General features: G+C 37.7%; 1 protein-coding gene across 12 annotated transcripts in view; it reads right to left on the bottom strand.

Annotated features, from left to right (window-relative positions):
* Window positions 1-327: 327 nt before the first annotated feature.
* The window catches only part of TEAD1 (TEA domain transcription factor 1), a 152,076-nt gene continuing 137,611 nt past the window's right edge, over window positions 328-14,792 (bottom strand). For 9 of the 12 annotated variants that reach the window (XM_030450963.1, XM_030450965.1, XM_030450962.1 and 6 more), the window contains 3 exons: window positions 9,051-9,191; window positions 7,133-7,285; window positions 5,488-6,178 (listed from right to left, as the gene is read on the bottom strand). In XM_030450963.1, the coding sequence (XP_030306823.1) occupies window positions 6,065-6,178; window positions 7,133-7,285; window positions 9,051-9,191 (408 nt within the window). In that variant the 3' untranslated portion in view covers window positions 5,488-6,064. Of the gene's footprint in view, window positions 6,179-7,132; window positions 7,286-9,050; window positions 9,192-14,792 lie in introns of all 12 variants that reach the window. The other 3 variants (XM_030450961.1, XM_008504749.2, XM_030450957.1) reach the window with 1 other exon arrangement.

Consider the following 14,792-nt stretch of genomic DNA (forward strand, 5'->3'; position numbering starts at 1 on the left):
TGAAATAGAGGGAAATGGGTGGCTTTTCCATTAGAACAGTATGATTTAAATCATGTTTCAAAAAAATCCACCACCATTTCTTTAGGAAGAGTCACCTTTCTTGCTGATAAAATGCCAGAACACATGAAGACTTACTGTTGAACACAGTTTCCAGATGTGGCAGTGCTGAGTGCCATCCCTACAGGTTTTTATAAATCCTGCTGGATGTTCATTACACCTTTAGGGAAGCACACAGGTATTCTGCAAGCTTGGCCTTGTGTTATGTTGGAAAATGCTTTACAAGCTGCAACCGACATTAAAGAGATCGATATAAGAGATTAAGATAAATGCACAAAACACTTTCATTTTCTTTATTTTCAATCGATACTGTATGAATACAAAGTTTCTAGAAAGCTACAAAAAATTCTACCACTTTATCAAGAAGGCATCAAAATGTGTCACTTTGCAAAGACATGAAAACACCTGCAGTAACCGACACAAAAATAGCATTTTTAGAGTGATGAAATAATTGCACTTAACTGTCATGGATATTAAAGTTATCACACATATGTACCGCGAAAGCTAGAATACATTTTTTTTTTTACAAAGCACTTTATAAAAAAATTCTCTGCACACAAAACCTATAATTTTCATATTACTATCATACTAAAGATAAATTCACTTTAAAGCCAACACTTAAAACATTTTAAACAAAAAAGGTACCAGTACCTACACACAGACAATAACAAATACAAGAATACTGTACTGCCAAGAGGTTTGACCGAAACTCCTTTTGAAAGCTTCTGCAAATATGTTAAGAAAACATTGGAGAACATTCATTTTTTTCAAAAAGCCTTCCCTCCCTGTCTAACCTAGAGGTACTTTATCATCAAAAGGCAAGTTCTACATCAAAAGTTACCAGCAGCAGTACAATATTAAAGTAACCACTGACCATATATGAATATGCTTAAGTCACAAACCCATTTTATACACATTACACAAATAAACATAAAGTGAGAATTCCATTAAGTCATTTACAAATGTGAACAAATGCACATGGCAAAAAAAAAACCCCAAACAAAACAAAAACCCAACCTGTTTTACATAAAATGTACTGAAGAATTAAAGGCTATTCAGGCTTTCAATGTTATAAAATTCTTTTGTCTTTTTCTTTATTTCAGGCACATATTGTATTTTTTGTCTGCAGTCATGAGCCTGAATCAGAGGCCCATAAAACAAAACAAAACAAAAACAAAAACACATATTCTGTAAGGAGGTAACAGGGATCCATCTCCTTTTAGTCAACTGAGTGCATTTAGGATTAAATTTAGGATTTACACACTAAAACTAATTAAATGATCTCAGCAAGAGTGACCTGAAAAGTTAAAAGATGAAGATGTCCGAAGTGTTTCTTGTACTTCAACTTATCCAGCCTCAGTAATTTTTAGGGACTTACACATCTCACTATGAAAGATAAGAGGGGGAAAAGAGATCATCCTGAGAAAAGTACAAAACTGGACTCTATTATACACATCTGTTGTGTGACAGGGTACATATATCAGCATGGGTCAAGTCAAGGGTAGACAAAAGCTTTCTCAGTATGACTGACTGAGTGATCCAGGAAAACTATAAAGGGAACTGCTTCAGAAAGCGAGTATGCCCTAGGACCTGCAGTGGAAAAATAAATAGATATGGATTAGTATGTCAAATGTTTATCTGCCTTAAACTGGCCAGGTACTTACATTCAACATTAATGTACACCCTTCATTATCTCAAATAGCCTACACTGTGGAGGGTTTAACAGAGGAAGCTACCGCCAAATGTAATGAGCTGTAGCTGCAGGAGAAAGGAAATGTGAGAAACAGGTACTGTATCTGCAATTCCTTCAAAATAGTGGTGCAGTACCTAAATAAAATAATTTTGGAATTCAAGTAAGTAAGACTACATTTGTAAGTAGTAATTTTAACAGCCCCAAATGGTACCATTATGCTTATTTTAATGAGACAGAAGTATAGTTTTGGACAAATACTGACTAGTACAGCTGAAACATTTGGTAATAACTGAAAATATATGCTCTACTTGTGAGGTGAAAGTGTCTTTGCCCTACCTCAGTCTAATTGAGTTGAACAGGATTACTTGTTTTATAGAGGTAAGTAAGATTTAGACCTTGAAGGAATAACAAAAATAGTATTTTAGAGACAGGGAATTTGAATTATCGCAATATTTACCATACAGTGTCACAATATTTCTCTATATAAAAAATTAATCTTAGTTTTCATCAAATACTTTAAAAATCAAGTTAAAATTGTATTCACAACTATATAATCCCTCTGACAGCTTTTGGTTTTGCTGATATTTTTCTTTCTAACATTGTTTTCTTAAAATCTTGCTCCTCTTCCCATCAGTTTTAGTTGTAGTGTATGGCCCCCGTTCACAGAAGGTATTAAATGCAGACACATTTTAAGAGGAGCTAATTTTTTTTTTCCCAAGACATCATCTGGGAGAAAACAAAATTAAACAACCCTGTGTTTTGAATTGTGCTGGCCAGAGTTCCTCCAGCAGCACCTTCATCCACTATGCTCACACTCAATATGTCAATGCTTAAAAACACAAAATTGCATTTACCCTAGCTATTGGTTTTTCTCCATTTTCAGCTTGTTTTAAATATCTGACTTTCCGCATGGCCAACTTTGTAAACAAAATCTTCTGTCTAAACAAAAAGTCTTCACAGATATTGAAAATATTATTAGAGAAGAACAGTAAAGTCACATTTGTCCACTGTCTGAAATTCTGTAGTACATGGATCTCTCATTATGCAGATGCATGACTGGATGAAGAGAATATAAATGTGAATCATTTTTATATTACTGACAAATCAATTGCTGGTTTGCAATGCTGTTAGAAATGGCAAACAGTAGAGTATCTTTCAGCAGGTTGATCATAAGCAAAATTACTTTGCTATAAATGGTGCTCTTTTGTGAATGGAGGCCTGTAGATTCAACTTATTCCTATAAACCAAAGGCATTACGGTGATAACTAAATATTTTTGGTCTCTCTACAAATTGTCATTATTATGGCAGCACTTTTCTAAGCTGGAATTTCAAACCAAAGGCACTTTCATGCTTGAGTGCAGAAGAGTCACAATTAATTATTTGGTCATGAAATTTAAAAAGGCAGCATTTATTAATACAATTCACTTTTCAAGGAGAACTAAGAATCTGTAACCTTTTCTTTTGGTATAGACATTTAACTGCGTAGTAATGGGACTGACTTGCACAGAAGGTTGCTTTAGACCAAGCAGTCAAAGACTGCTTCTGTGGGAAAAAATACAGATATTTTTAAAAAGTGGAACCAATTAATAAAACAAGATATAAAATTTATGTTAAGAGGCTAAAGGTACTTCTAATATTATGCTAAGGCACTGCATATTGTAATGCTTTGGCAGCTCTCAATTAAAAGGTTCCTAAAAAAAGTAACAGTAACAGGATAAGTACTTCCAGCTTACAAAAGAGCTCACAGTTTACAGGCAGCCTGTTGGACTACACACCCCACACTGAACAGTTGAAGGATTAAGGCTTTTAAGAATTAACATATACAGGGTATGGATCATTTACAGAAGTGAAAAGAAAAGACAATGGAAGTAGTTTCCCTAATATTACATATGTGAACACCAATAAACATTGTGACTTTTTATACCCTATAGTTATGGCATATGTAGTGTGCCAGATGCTAGTAAGAAAAACCTGTACCTGGATTTGCAAATTGACTTACATATTTTAAATGTCTCAAAGAGTTTTCTTGTTATTAAAAAAAAAATAAAAATCACCAAAACCACAATCAAACCCTAAATAAAAGACAACTTTAGAACAAAATAAAACAAAAAAAAGTAGTTTTTTGACTTGTAACATCAAGTGCTTAGAATAAAAGGGCTACCGTTAGGCTGTTACAATGCAGGGCTTTTCCTGATGTGATTGTTAGTGTTAAAAGAGACCTTACCATGGACATATTTCTCTGTTGAGTTCACACAATATAAACCCAAAGATCATCATCCCTAATATCCACAAGCAGGTAACAGCTAGACATCACAGCAATCACCCACCTACTAGGTAGAGTTAGATCAGAGGCAGGCTAAGGATTTTAAGCAGTCTCCCCCTTGCTGATATTTGTATAGTCCTCTAACCTGAGTCTTCACCAGTGTTAAGGATGAACCTGCTCTGCTGCAGATGTATGAAACCTGCTACCTTGTCTAGACTATATTTTAGTCTAGATAATTCAACTATGGCCACTTCTAACAGCAGGTACTATGCAGAAATATAATATTAAAGAATTAATACTGGCTTTCTTGAAGACTACAGTACTTCTACCTGGGAGTAAATTCTAGACTTGGGCCTGGGCACATATGGGTAAAGGGCGGGGAGGAGTGAACTGCTAAGTGGCAACTTCTTTGATTCAGGACTGCAGAAGACCTTCCCAAGAATGCTCTTTGCCAATACCTCATGACTGATCTTTAAGGTGGCTTGTGCTTGGCTGGGCAGCCCTCAACCTTTCAGACAAATGTTTTCTGTGAGAACCCACTGCTGGCCCAGCAGCTGCTGAAACAACTGCTGCTTGGGCAACTGCAGGGCAGTGCTGGGTGTGCAGCAGCAAAGAAACTGAGCAACACTCACTGGTGTAGCCAGGAGGAAAGAGACTACTTCCCTCCCATGTGCGTACCTCAGACAGTCACTCACACCCACATCCATGGTTCAAATCCTTACAGTATTAAAATATCTCCAGCTGTACTTCACTTCCTGGAGTCTTCCCTGAATATATCAGAAGAATGAATGCTACCACATCTGGATGCAAAAGGACATCAGAACCCACGTGGTACGTATGTGTTTGTTTCAGATAAGGTCTTTGCCAGTCAGAACTGGAGAGACAACTGGGAGAGGTGTAAGAGCACCATGATAAAGAGGAAAGGAGAAAAAAAAATAATCTCCACTTTCCAATCTTCTTTGCCTGATGGTGGTTGTGATTTTCTAGCATCTCATAGATATTAAAGCTGTTGATCCTTTCAGAGGTGTACATATTCTTCTTTCAAATGCATTAGTGTTTTGCTTTCAGTTTACAAATTACTCAGTGCTGTTGCAATGTCAGCTGTTTCTGTTCATCTGTTAATTTCAGAGTTGCAAGTTTTTTGCTCAGCTTATTAGAAAACATAGTTGTCCATATAAAATATAACTGCACACACAAGACTACATATAATGTGAGTCTAAATCTTCAGTATTTACCTACTTATTGCAAAATGAGCCATCTTTTTCATTAAATAATCAAATTTTCATATTAGTACAATACAACTTTATACTCTTTTAAAATACACTAGATATGTTAGGGGTAAGGGATGATGTTTTCTTTCTCTGCAATACCTGTTTGAAAGTTTAATGGATTAGAAGATTAGTTTTAGTGTTGAGAAAAAAATACAAAATTTGCCTAATTTTAGGACCTGTCTGTTTCTATCAGGCATTTCTTAAGGCTATCTTTTTCATTTGGTTTCAAACAGAAAAATGTTTCATTTTAAAAAATAATTTAGTGAATTACATTCGTCCATATCTTCCACCCTAATTAGTTACAAAGATAATTCTATAAAGATTATTAACTTTGTGTACTCATTTACAGTTATAGCTAAAGATTAATTTCAATTTTACTTGCATCGTAAAACAAGTATTTCATGTTGGAAAAGAACCCAAAATAAATTCTTATAAATGCTGTCAGTTTTTCCCCATGGCAAATGCTCTGTCATACATTTTTCTATCAGAATTAAAAATAGGCCTCCACAGACAGAGGCATTAGGTTCTTAAATACAGTCTTCCCAAAGAACTGTGGTTTACAAATTTGAAGAACACTTAAGTTTTAGAAATAATTTTTACAACTGTACCAGAATTTCACAGCTACAATTATATATGAACACATTAAAAATGACTTCACTAAAACAGGATTTAGAAAAATGTGAGTGAAAGTTGGGCCAGAGGCACTGCCACTTAGTGTTGAGGTTTACAGTCTGTGTTTTGATAAAGAAGAGAAATGAAGTGTATATATAAATAACTGCTCAGTCCTTTACAAGCCTGTAGATATGATGCTGTGCTCCATGTTCACTGTTCGACACTTCAAATACACAAGCCATGCAGAGCAGGGTTTCTTGTGTATCCCTGTTTGTTACAACCTGTTTGAGGGGGAAGAAGAGGTAGCATATTAGAAACTTGAAGAAACCAGGGCCATAAAAAGAAACGACTGGCTTAACTACAGATAATCTTTAGATGTGACTGTTTGAAATGTGTGTCCTCTCTTTCTCTCTTTGGCAATTTAAACTGACCTCTGACTGCTCACACACTGTGCTCTGGGGCTGAGCTGCAGGGCTGTAGCTCCCAGCAGAGGCACTGAGATCCATCCCACCCTGCCTGCTTGACCGTCATGTGAGCTGCCATCGTGTGGTCTTGGCTCTGCCTTCCTCAACCCCAGCCCCACTGTAGCAAAAGGAACCCACCACACTCGTCACCTTGTGTTCACTTGCCAAAATGGCACTGAGCAGGCACACATGGGTCTGAGCACACTGCCCTAACTCTTCCTTGTGCCCAAATCCTGTAACAGCAGCAGAAGAGCTTGGCTGAGATGCCACTGCAAAGCCGTAGAGAAAGCAAGCTGGGTAACTGGATGAAACTAGCTGTAAGGCCACTGTATGGACCATTCTTCATGCTTTAGAGCACCTGTTGGGTGTACCTATTACTGCATGCTTCCCTGGCCCAAGGGTTAATTAACACTACTGACGTTTGCAGTATTAAAACTTGCATCTTAGTTAGAATGAGGTTCTTCAAGATTACTGCCTCAGGCACCCTCCAAACACCAACTAGAGACTTGTGTGTAGAAAAGAGCAAAGCAAGCTGAATTTTTGGAAAATAACAAAGATGTTTGCTCACGTTCTCAGCCACCTTAGCCTTTTCATCCTTAGCGTCTGTAGAGCACAATTCCAAGAGCATTATTCTGAAGTCAGTGGGATGATTTATTTAGTAAGCGACATGACTAAGGGATTCAGAAACTGGTTCTAAATATTACAAGTTAAGCAAGCCCTACAAAGCCTGAGATTATTTTAGAAATCGAAAAATAAAAAAGGAATCCATACCAATAAAATTGTAAAATTTTCCAACACACTGTTCATCATGTATTTCTCTGGTAAATGCTTCAGCTTGTGTATGAAGTTGATCATATATTCACACATTGGTGAGCGATTTATTCTGTATACAAATCGGCCATTCTCAAACCTTGCATATTCAGTCTATGGAAAAAAAAAGAGCATTTAGAATAAGGTAATTCAGAAACAGCAATAAAGTGAATAATAAGTATGTTTTTTCTTTCTCTGTGTAGACAGACAAATGAGAAAGTAGTTCTCAGACACACCCCTTTCCTCAGCTACTTGCTAACTCCCTGCTTGAGCTGTGCAGTGTCTCGCTAAAAATTCAAGGGCCCTTAATTATTAAAAGTTATAATATCATTACTTGTTCTCTAACCTGTGAACTAAAGAAACTGAATAGATGAGGATTACAGAAAGGAAAGTCCTAGTCAAATGAAATTTATTAAGCAAAAAACTTTGTGGTAGGATTGTTTTCCAGTAGTTTCAAGGCAACTGTTTGAAGCAGCAAAAAAATAAGCTTATATATTTATGTATAAGTATACACATAGATAGCTAATTTATTGAACGTTTTAATAAGCAATTTACGAATTAAAGAGAGAGGCAAGACTACAGTGGGAAGAAAAACAAACTAATTTAGATTACAGGGGCTCACAAAGGGCTGAAGGAAGGTACAGTTGTGACTCTTGGGACTCCTGTTGCCCACGTACCCATTGCTCAGATTAGGTTTTCAGTGGGATTTTTGGCTTTCTCTATGCTTGGATGTAGAGAAATAAGATAAATCAGGTGCCTCGAATTGCCAGTGAGTAGGTGTGAGTCCACCTGTGCCTGATTAGGACAGGCCCCTATTGGGCATGAGCAAGGCCAGGGGGCCAATAAAGGTGGAACACACACCCACAGAGAAGACCTCAGCTCACTCTGGTGCGAGGCATGGAGAGGCCAGCAGCTCGTTGAGCCTCTGGAGCAAGAAAGGGTCTTCCCACTACACTTCTACCCTGGAAGCGCTGTGTGGTGGCTGGAGTCCTGGAAGAGACCAGCAGCTTGTCGAGCTTCAGGAGCAAGAATGGCTCCTCCCGCTACACTTGGAATAAAGGAATTGATGGAAAACTTTTTAATGGTGACTTTGTGTACAGGCAATATACTTACTATAAGAAGGACATGAGTAGTTACCAGGACAGCTATAAAAGCTCAACCTGCAGCTCTAGGCTAAAATTCCAGTGCAAAAAGTGTACTGTAGATTACAGGTATGGGTGTGGGACTTAATACACTGAATACAAGTTAAATATCTGCAGTACCATTACAAAATAAACCAACTAGCTACCTGACCATGTCATAAAGCTCTGTGCCTAGAAGAGAAAATGTAAAAATAAATAAAGAACTTTGCATATTGAGAAACTATGCAACTTTTTAGTCAAAAGCTGCTGATGACTGAAAAACATGCATTTCTGTGCATAAAATAAACCAGGCATGGATATAGATGAAACAGTACACCATCCACAGCTTAAAAATGTTCAAAAAATCTAGATGCTAGAGGGTAACGCATCAATGCAGAGTTGTCCCAAACAGGCTGCATGGCTGGCCAAGCATTTTAGCTTTTGGCTTTTTTGGCTTTTTCCTGCCAGCTGATAGGAATAGGTGCCACTGATATCAGCTTCAGGTCCTCCACCAAAGAGTGCCACAGGCAGAGTGGACAGAGCCTCCAAAGCAACAGGGAACTAGAATTTTACTTAATGTAGTGTCACCATTCACATGGTGAGTTAAAATGAACAGACACTGCTGTGAAGAAAATGCTCTTTCAGGAAGGATTAGAAGAAGGAATAAGACAGATGAGAGTAAAGACAAGAGAGAGAAAAGCCTAATAAAAATTAAAGAGAACCAGAAAATACCCCACATATGCCATCATAACACCCACCTCTACTTTTTCTACTACTTGCTTTCCAAATGAGCAGACTTTGGTGGAACAGGTGATTGTCATGTTTTCTGAGCTCTCATACTGACTAGTTACTCCATAAAATGCTCCCGTATCATCTTGAATGTTGCAGTTTAAGTCAGCCTGTTGGGAAAGAAAGTAATAGATGTTGAAGATTTTATTTTTCATTTGACAATGTCAGTGGCATAAACTGTAATTATCTCATTGTTCTTTTCAGATATAAGGGAGGGGGGAGTTTCCTAGTGACAATATTAATAATCTACAGGGAAGGATCTGCCTAATTATTTCAGTAAAATCCATAAGGAAGTGGCAATTTTTTTTTAACTTTAAACAATAAAAGAAAACCCAGTATTTCTCTGGGGTACAGATCATATTCTTGTCTGGAAGATAATTCATGAAGTCCCTAGAGCAAAGGGAATGATCAGAGGAGCCTGGCTCTGGAGCTGACTCCTTTACCCCACTGCCTCCAATGCAACTGAGCCATCCTGCTCCTGAGAGGCCATCATTCACTTTCTCCTTTACCTTTCCTGATGCAATGAAATCTTCATGGCAAAGGGAGACAGCTGGGCAACACGAGAATCAACCTCTGATAAGACTTTGTCAAGCCATATGGCCCTGATTCAGCAAAATTCTTGACTTCACAGAGCTGTATGATGCAACTGCTCCACGTGAGCTGTGCATGCACTGAGCCATGCCTGCCACACCAATAAAATATTACTGAACGTATTGGGTTCCTTTTGGTATTTCTCTGCAGCCTCAATAACTACTCATCTGCCTTTGATATCTCACAACAGAGATTGAGACTTGCAGGATCAAGTGAGGAACAGCGCTACCTTTAATTATTTACACCCAAATCCAAGTCCTGAGCACAGCATGATTAATTTGGCTACAAAACACCAGCACAAGTCACATGCTGAATCCAGCATCCCCAGCAGCACTGAAGCTGTTCTGCCACTGTGCTCTTTGTCATCATGAATCTATTTTCAAAAGTCCTCAACTTAAAAGTGCACTAATATGCACATAGGCAGTGTCTAGGGATATCCACAGCTGGATTTGTTGATTCAGGCATTAGTTCTGCTGACATCTTTGGTGCCCAAGGAGAGTGGGCAGAGTTTTATTTTTATGTGGAAATAGCTGATCAGCTACTGCAGCTTAACATCTAAGAATCATCTGAAACTGAGACAAGCATTTTAGCAGAGAAATGCCCTTTTGCAGCCATTTCACTTGCAGGTCAAGCTCTGCTTGGTTTTGTTGCTAATATATAAAGGTAACAGAACAGATACATTCATGTCCCTCTTGAGATTTAAAAAAAAAAAACAGTTTACAGGTATGTTTATTTACTAGTTCCTGTGGAACATTTATAATCCTGCCTTCAGTATAGTTCAGGTCATTTGTAACTGCTATTTAATTTTTAACTAGGCAACAACTCATTAATTCTACTTAGTATCTACAGTCCTTATTTGTGGTACAACATTCTGAGGCAATATGCTGATAATAGCACATACTGAGCTAGTTTGTGGTACAGAGGAGACATAGGTCTAAGATTACTTCAGGCTGGCTTTGGTAAAATTTGGTAAAATAAAATGGTGGATAAGTCTCCTGAGGTTTAGGCACAGTAACACAAACAGCCCTATAGTCATGTATTTTGCATAACAGAAAGAAATCCTATCGCTATTACACCTTGTTTCTTAAACGTGTTTTGCATGAGGTCAGCAGTTAATGTTTAATGTACACCTAAAGCAGTGTGTTCACAGTGAGCTGTAAGAAATTCTCCTGAGCTAATAGTAAATAAGTGATTTGCCATCTCAGCTGGCTTGCAATCAAAACATGGCAACAGGTAAACATGAGGAATTCTAGCAGCCATCAGCTATGCCACAGGTGCTCCACTGGAATTTCTAAAGAATAGAAATTCCTAATAAAACAATTGCATTGCTTTAAATAACAATGACAACAATAGTAGTAAACTCTTAAAAAGTGGCTATTCTTGGCCACGATTAAAATTTTACTATAAAAACATTTTTCCCTTTTGTATTTTCACAATACATTTAAGAAATCATAACTAAAATGCTTCTCACAGTTTCATGTGTTTAAAAGGGTCAACCACAGAGACCTTTACATTTCAAGCTGCAATAACTTTTTTATAAACAGGTGAATGATTTTTTTATCTGCTGCCTTCTGATTTTGTAGCTCACTGGAAAAAAACCCTAACTGGTATATTTACATACTGATATTCAACCTGGAAAAGTAACACATGTAGCCATCTGCTACCCTGTTGATCACTCCCACAGCTCTTCCAGCTCTTGCTGAAATCACCAGGATTTGTGTCCTGTGTACACAAAAAATACAGTCTGGGGCCCTGATGTTTGAAGAATGTTTGAAATTATCACTCAGTTGTGATGATTTACTCTTGTGCAATCACAACATTGTTGCTAAAGTCCCATGATGATAATATAGATGCGAGTTATCTTTATTTACTCTATTTGCTATTTGATTTTTTTTTTTTTTAGTCTTGGAAACAATAGAGGTGTTTCCAAGGAAAGACTGAATTTTCCTTTTAAATGACAGTTTTCTTGTTCAATTAATTATAAACTGCTGAGAGCTGAAGCTTTAAGACTCCTCCAAAAAGTTTAAAACCAAAATAAAAAATCCTAAGGTTATCAACAGCAAATACTCTTTAATCACAGCTTTGCCAAAGCATCTTTTAATACTGAGAGAATTTTCTCTGTTCTCACATACTATAGCAAATCTTGCCCTTTAGTCATGATTCAGATTTTTTCACTAGAGGCCAAATACACAAACACTAGGAAAGATGGGTCACAATTAAATTCAGAAGTTCCTCCCACCCCAAGATTATGAGACAAAAAAAAAAAAACAAAACCAAAAGTTTTTGCTAAAAAGGGTCACAATGCTGTGGCTATAAGGCTATGAGAGTTTTAGATGTAGCTTTGATCAGGAATAAAGTGATGTGTAATCCAGTTTTAGCAGGTTCCTTACTACACTATTGATTGCAGATTTTATGTCTACATTTGAGAAAGGATGTTGGAAAATTGGAAAGTATTCAGAAGAGCGTTACAGGAATGATTTCAGGTCTGGATAACATCCTTTGTAGTGAATGACTAATGGAACTCCATCTACTTACTTTTTCCAAGGGAATTTTTTCCATGACTTTGTCATAGCCTACAAGTTGCTACACAGGGAAGAGTCTTCTGATAGATTAAATCTTGCAGAAAAGGACATTAAAAGATAGAAAGCCAAAGCTTTGCAAAAGCAAACAAGGCAGAGAAACAAGGGAGAGGCTGGTAACCCTGATGGCAATGAGAAGATAGCATAATTTTCAAAAGTGGTGGAATCATCATTACTTGGGGTCTTTTTTAACCAAGCTAAGTACCTAAGAGGGATGCTCTAGTTCAAGTGGACTTACTGTTCAGGGGCAGACATTACTTAGTGAAGTTCATTGCCTATATTACAGAAGATGCAAGAATAGATAAATATAATAAGAGCCAAATTGAAATATAGGAATTTTTCTTATTAACCTCAATTAACCCTCTCTTTATAATTTCCTTTTTCAACAATCCCTGTGAAAAATGTGACAACTCTCAACCTTTTGGAGCTCTGTGCATGCTGCCTCTTATGCCACAACTACCTTTGCCTGCTACTCCATCTCTAGCTGTTCTCTTGCATTTCAGACTCAGATTGCAAGCCCTTCTGGGCTGTAAACCAGCTTTCCTTTCTGTACAACTCCTCATGCAACTACATTCTGATCCATGGCTCCAGGAATTACGGTCAGTGAGAGCTACTGTAGCATATACAGATAAATAACCTTTTTAATGGTTATTTCAAAAATTTTGGCATGATTTCAAACACTGTAGCAGTTAAAATATGGTATGATCACATGTGATGAACAGGAGTCCACCTACTCACTGCATTTCAAAATAGAAGATCAATGCAACTTAGGAAAAAAACCCCAGCTACTTAAAACCACAAATTAGTATATTTTTTTTTTACTTTCAAGAGTAAAATTTTAATTTTGATTTGTTCCTGATAGCTGAAATTTATATCAGGTCAATGCATTTGGAGGCAGGAGAGGCACTCAGCTTTCTGGCACCCTAGCTGCAGTAGTTGTGAAAGAGCATGATTAATTCATTAATAAAGCATAGCTTGACAATGGGTAACACTGAAAATATTGCATACTAAGAGCACCAAGTGTGTGGTGTGCTGCATTGAGAAGCCTCAGCCCTTGTGCACGAGTAAGCATTAAAACAGAGCTGGCTGCAACCAAAATAAAGAGTAAAAATAAAAATAAATTCATCTTCACATTCACTTCAGAAGAGTTTTTAGGCTCTGTGTTGAAAGCAGGGGGCAGAGGGTAGAGTGCTTGTGTAATAATAACAGCTCTGGCTAACAAAATAGCAACTCCAGCAAAAATTGCTGAGAAGAGTTTAAATCCTTCCTGCTGAGTAGAAGGAAAACAGCACCTACTGGAAACAGTGGGATTTGGGGAGGGCTAGAACACTTTTCACTGGCTTTCAGTAGTTAACATTAAGCACATAAGGTCACTTATTAACAACATACAGGTTTTAACAACTGCTGACTGCAGGGAGGTGTGTTACTCATATGACCACATCGTGCCTCCCCTCCTCCTCTCCAAAGAATGATCAAAGAGCAGAGATTCCAAATTGTGAAGCAATTTTTTCCAAAGGGAGCATCTGGGTCGTTGGCACGTTACCCCGCGCGTTACACGGCAGCTCAGGAATTGCGTCCAGGTCTGCCACATGGTTGGGCCTGTGATGGACAGGCCAAGCTGCTCCGGCTTCCCAGCTGCTCGGCCCTTCCACTCATTACCCAGCCTCAAGCTCTAATGCCCTTGCATCAATTTGCATTGGGGTCCTCCACAAGCACCACGTGAGCTCCCTGCGCCGAGAGGGTTGCGATGGGGAAAAGAAAATGGATGTCTGCTTTCTTCCATATCTAATCTGTTTTGCATACATTTGCATGCTGGCCATAGACCCATTCACATTACAGATCCCATTTGTGAGTTGCAGATCATTTGCCAGTCAAAGCTGGCGCCTGTGTGTGTGTGTCTGTGTCTGTGTGTGGAGGGAAATCCGAGATTCTAGATTGTGCAAGGTAAATTACAAAAAATAGAAATGAAAACAAGAAAAAAAAGGCAATAGCCACAATTGTGCATGTGTGAATGAAGGACACAATAAATCTCTGCACCTTTTAAAGCTGCTGGAGGCACATGAGGATAAATTCGGGAGGGGGTGGGAGGAGACCAGAGGCATAAGCCATTTCTGAACACTGATTACATGGGTAAATTGTTTGTTCCAGTGTATCACAAAGAGAAGGAGCATTATTTTTCATGCCACAGCTGTTTTGAATAAGAATAGGAATAAACTTAACCATCCTCCTCATGTTACTTACCACTAATTATGGCATATATTTACATCTATAAAACAGTGAATTTTGGGGGGACATAATTTAATGCCCCTTTATTGTGTAGATTCCTTTATTTCCATCCCACATTTGAATTTCAAAAATGTTTAGGACTTCAAAGCATCTTTAAATGCTTGCCCTAATTATAATATGCATTACTTTGTAAAATTCCTAGTTTGCATTGCAGATTCCTGCAAATAGAGGCATTCATTTTAAACATCAATTAATATCATCCATGCATCTTCAGATGAGTTTGGATCTTTATTTCATAGTTTCACTGAGTTCTGA

Source organism: Calypte anna, chromosome 5 (assembly GCF_003957555.1).
Source record: "Calypte anna isolate BGI_N300 chromosome 5, bCalAnn1_v1.p, whole genome shotgun sequence".
Taxonomy (NCBI): Eukaryota; Metazoa; Chordata; class Aves; order Apodiformes; family Trochilidae; genus Calypte; species Calypte anna.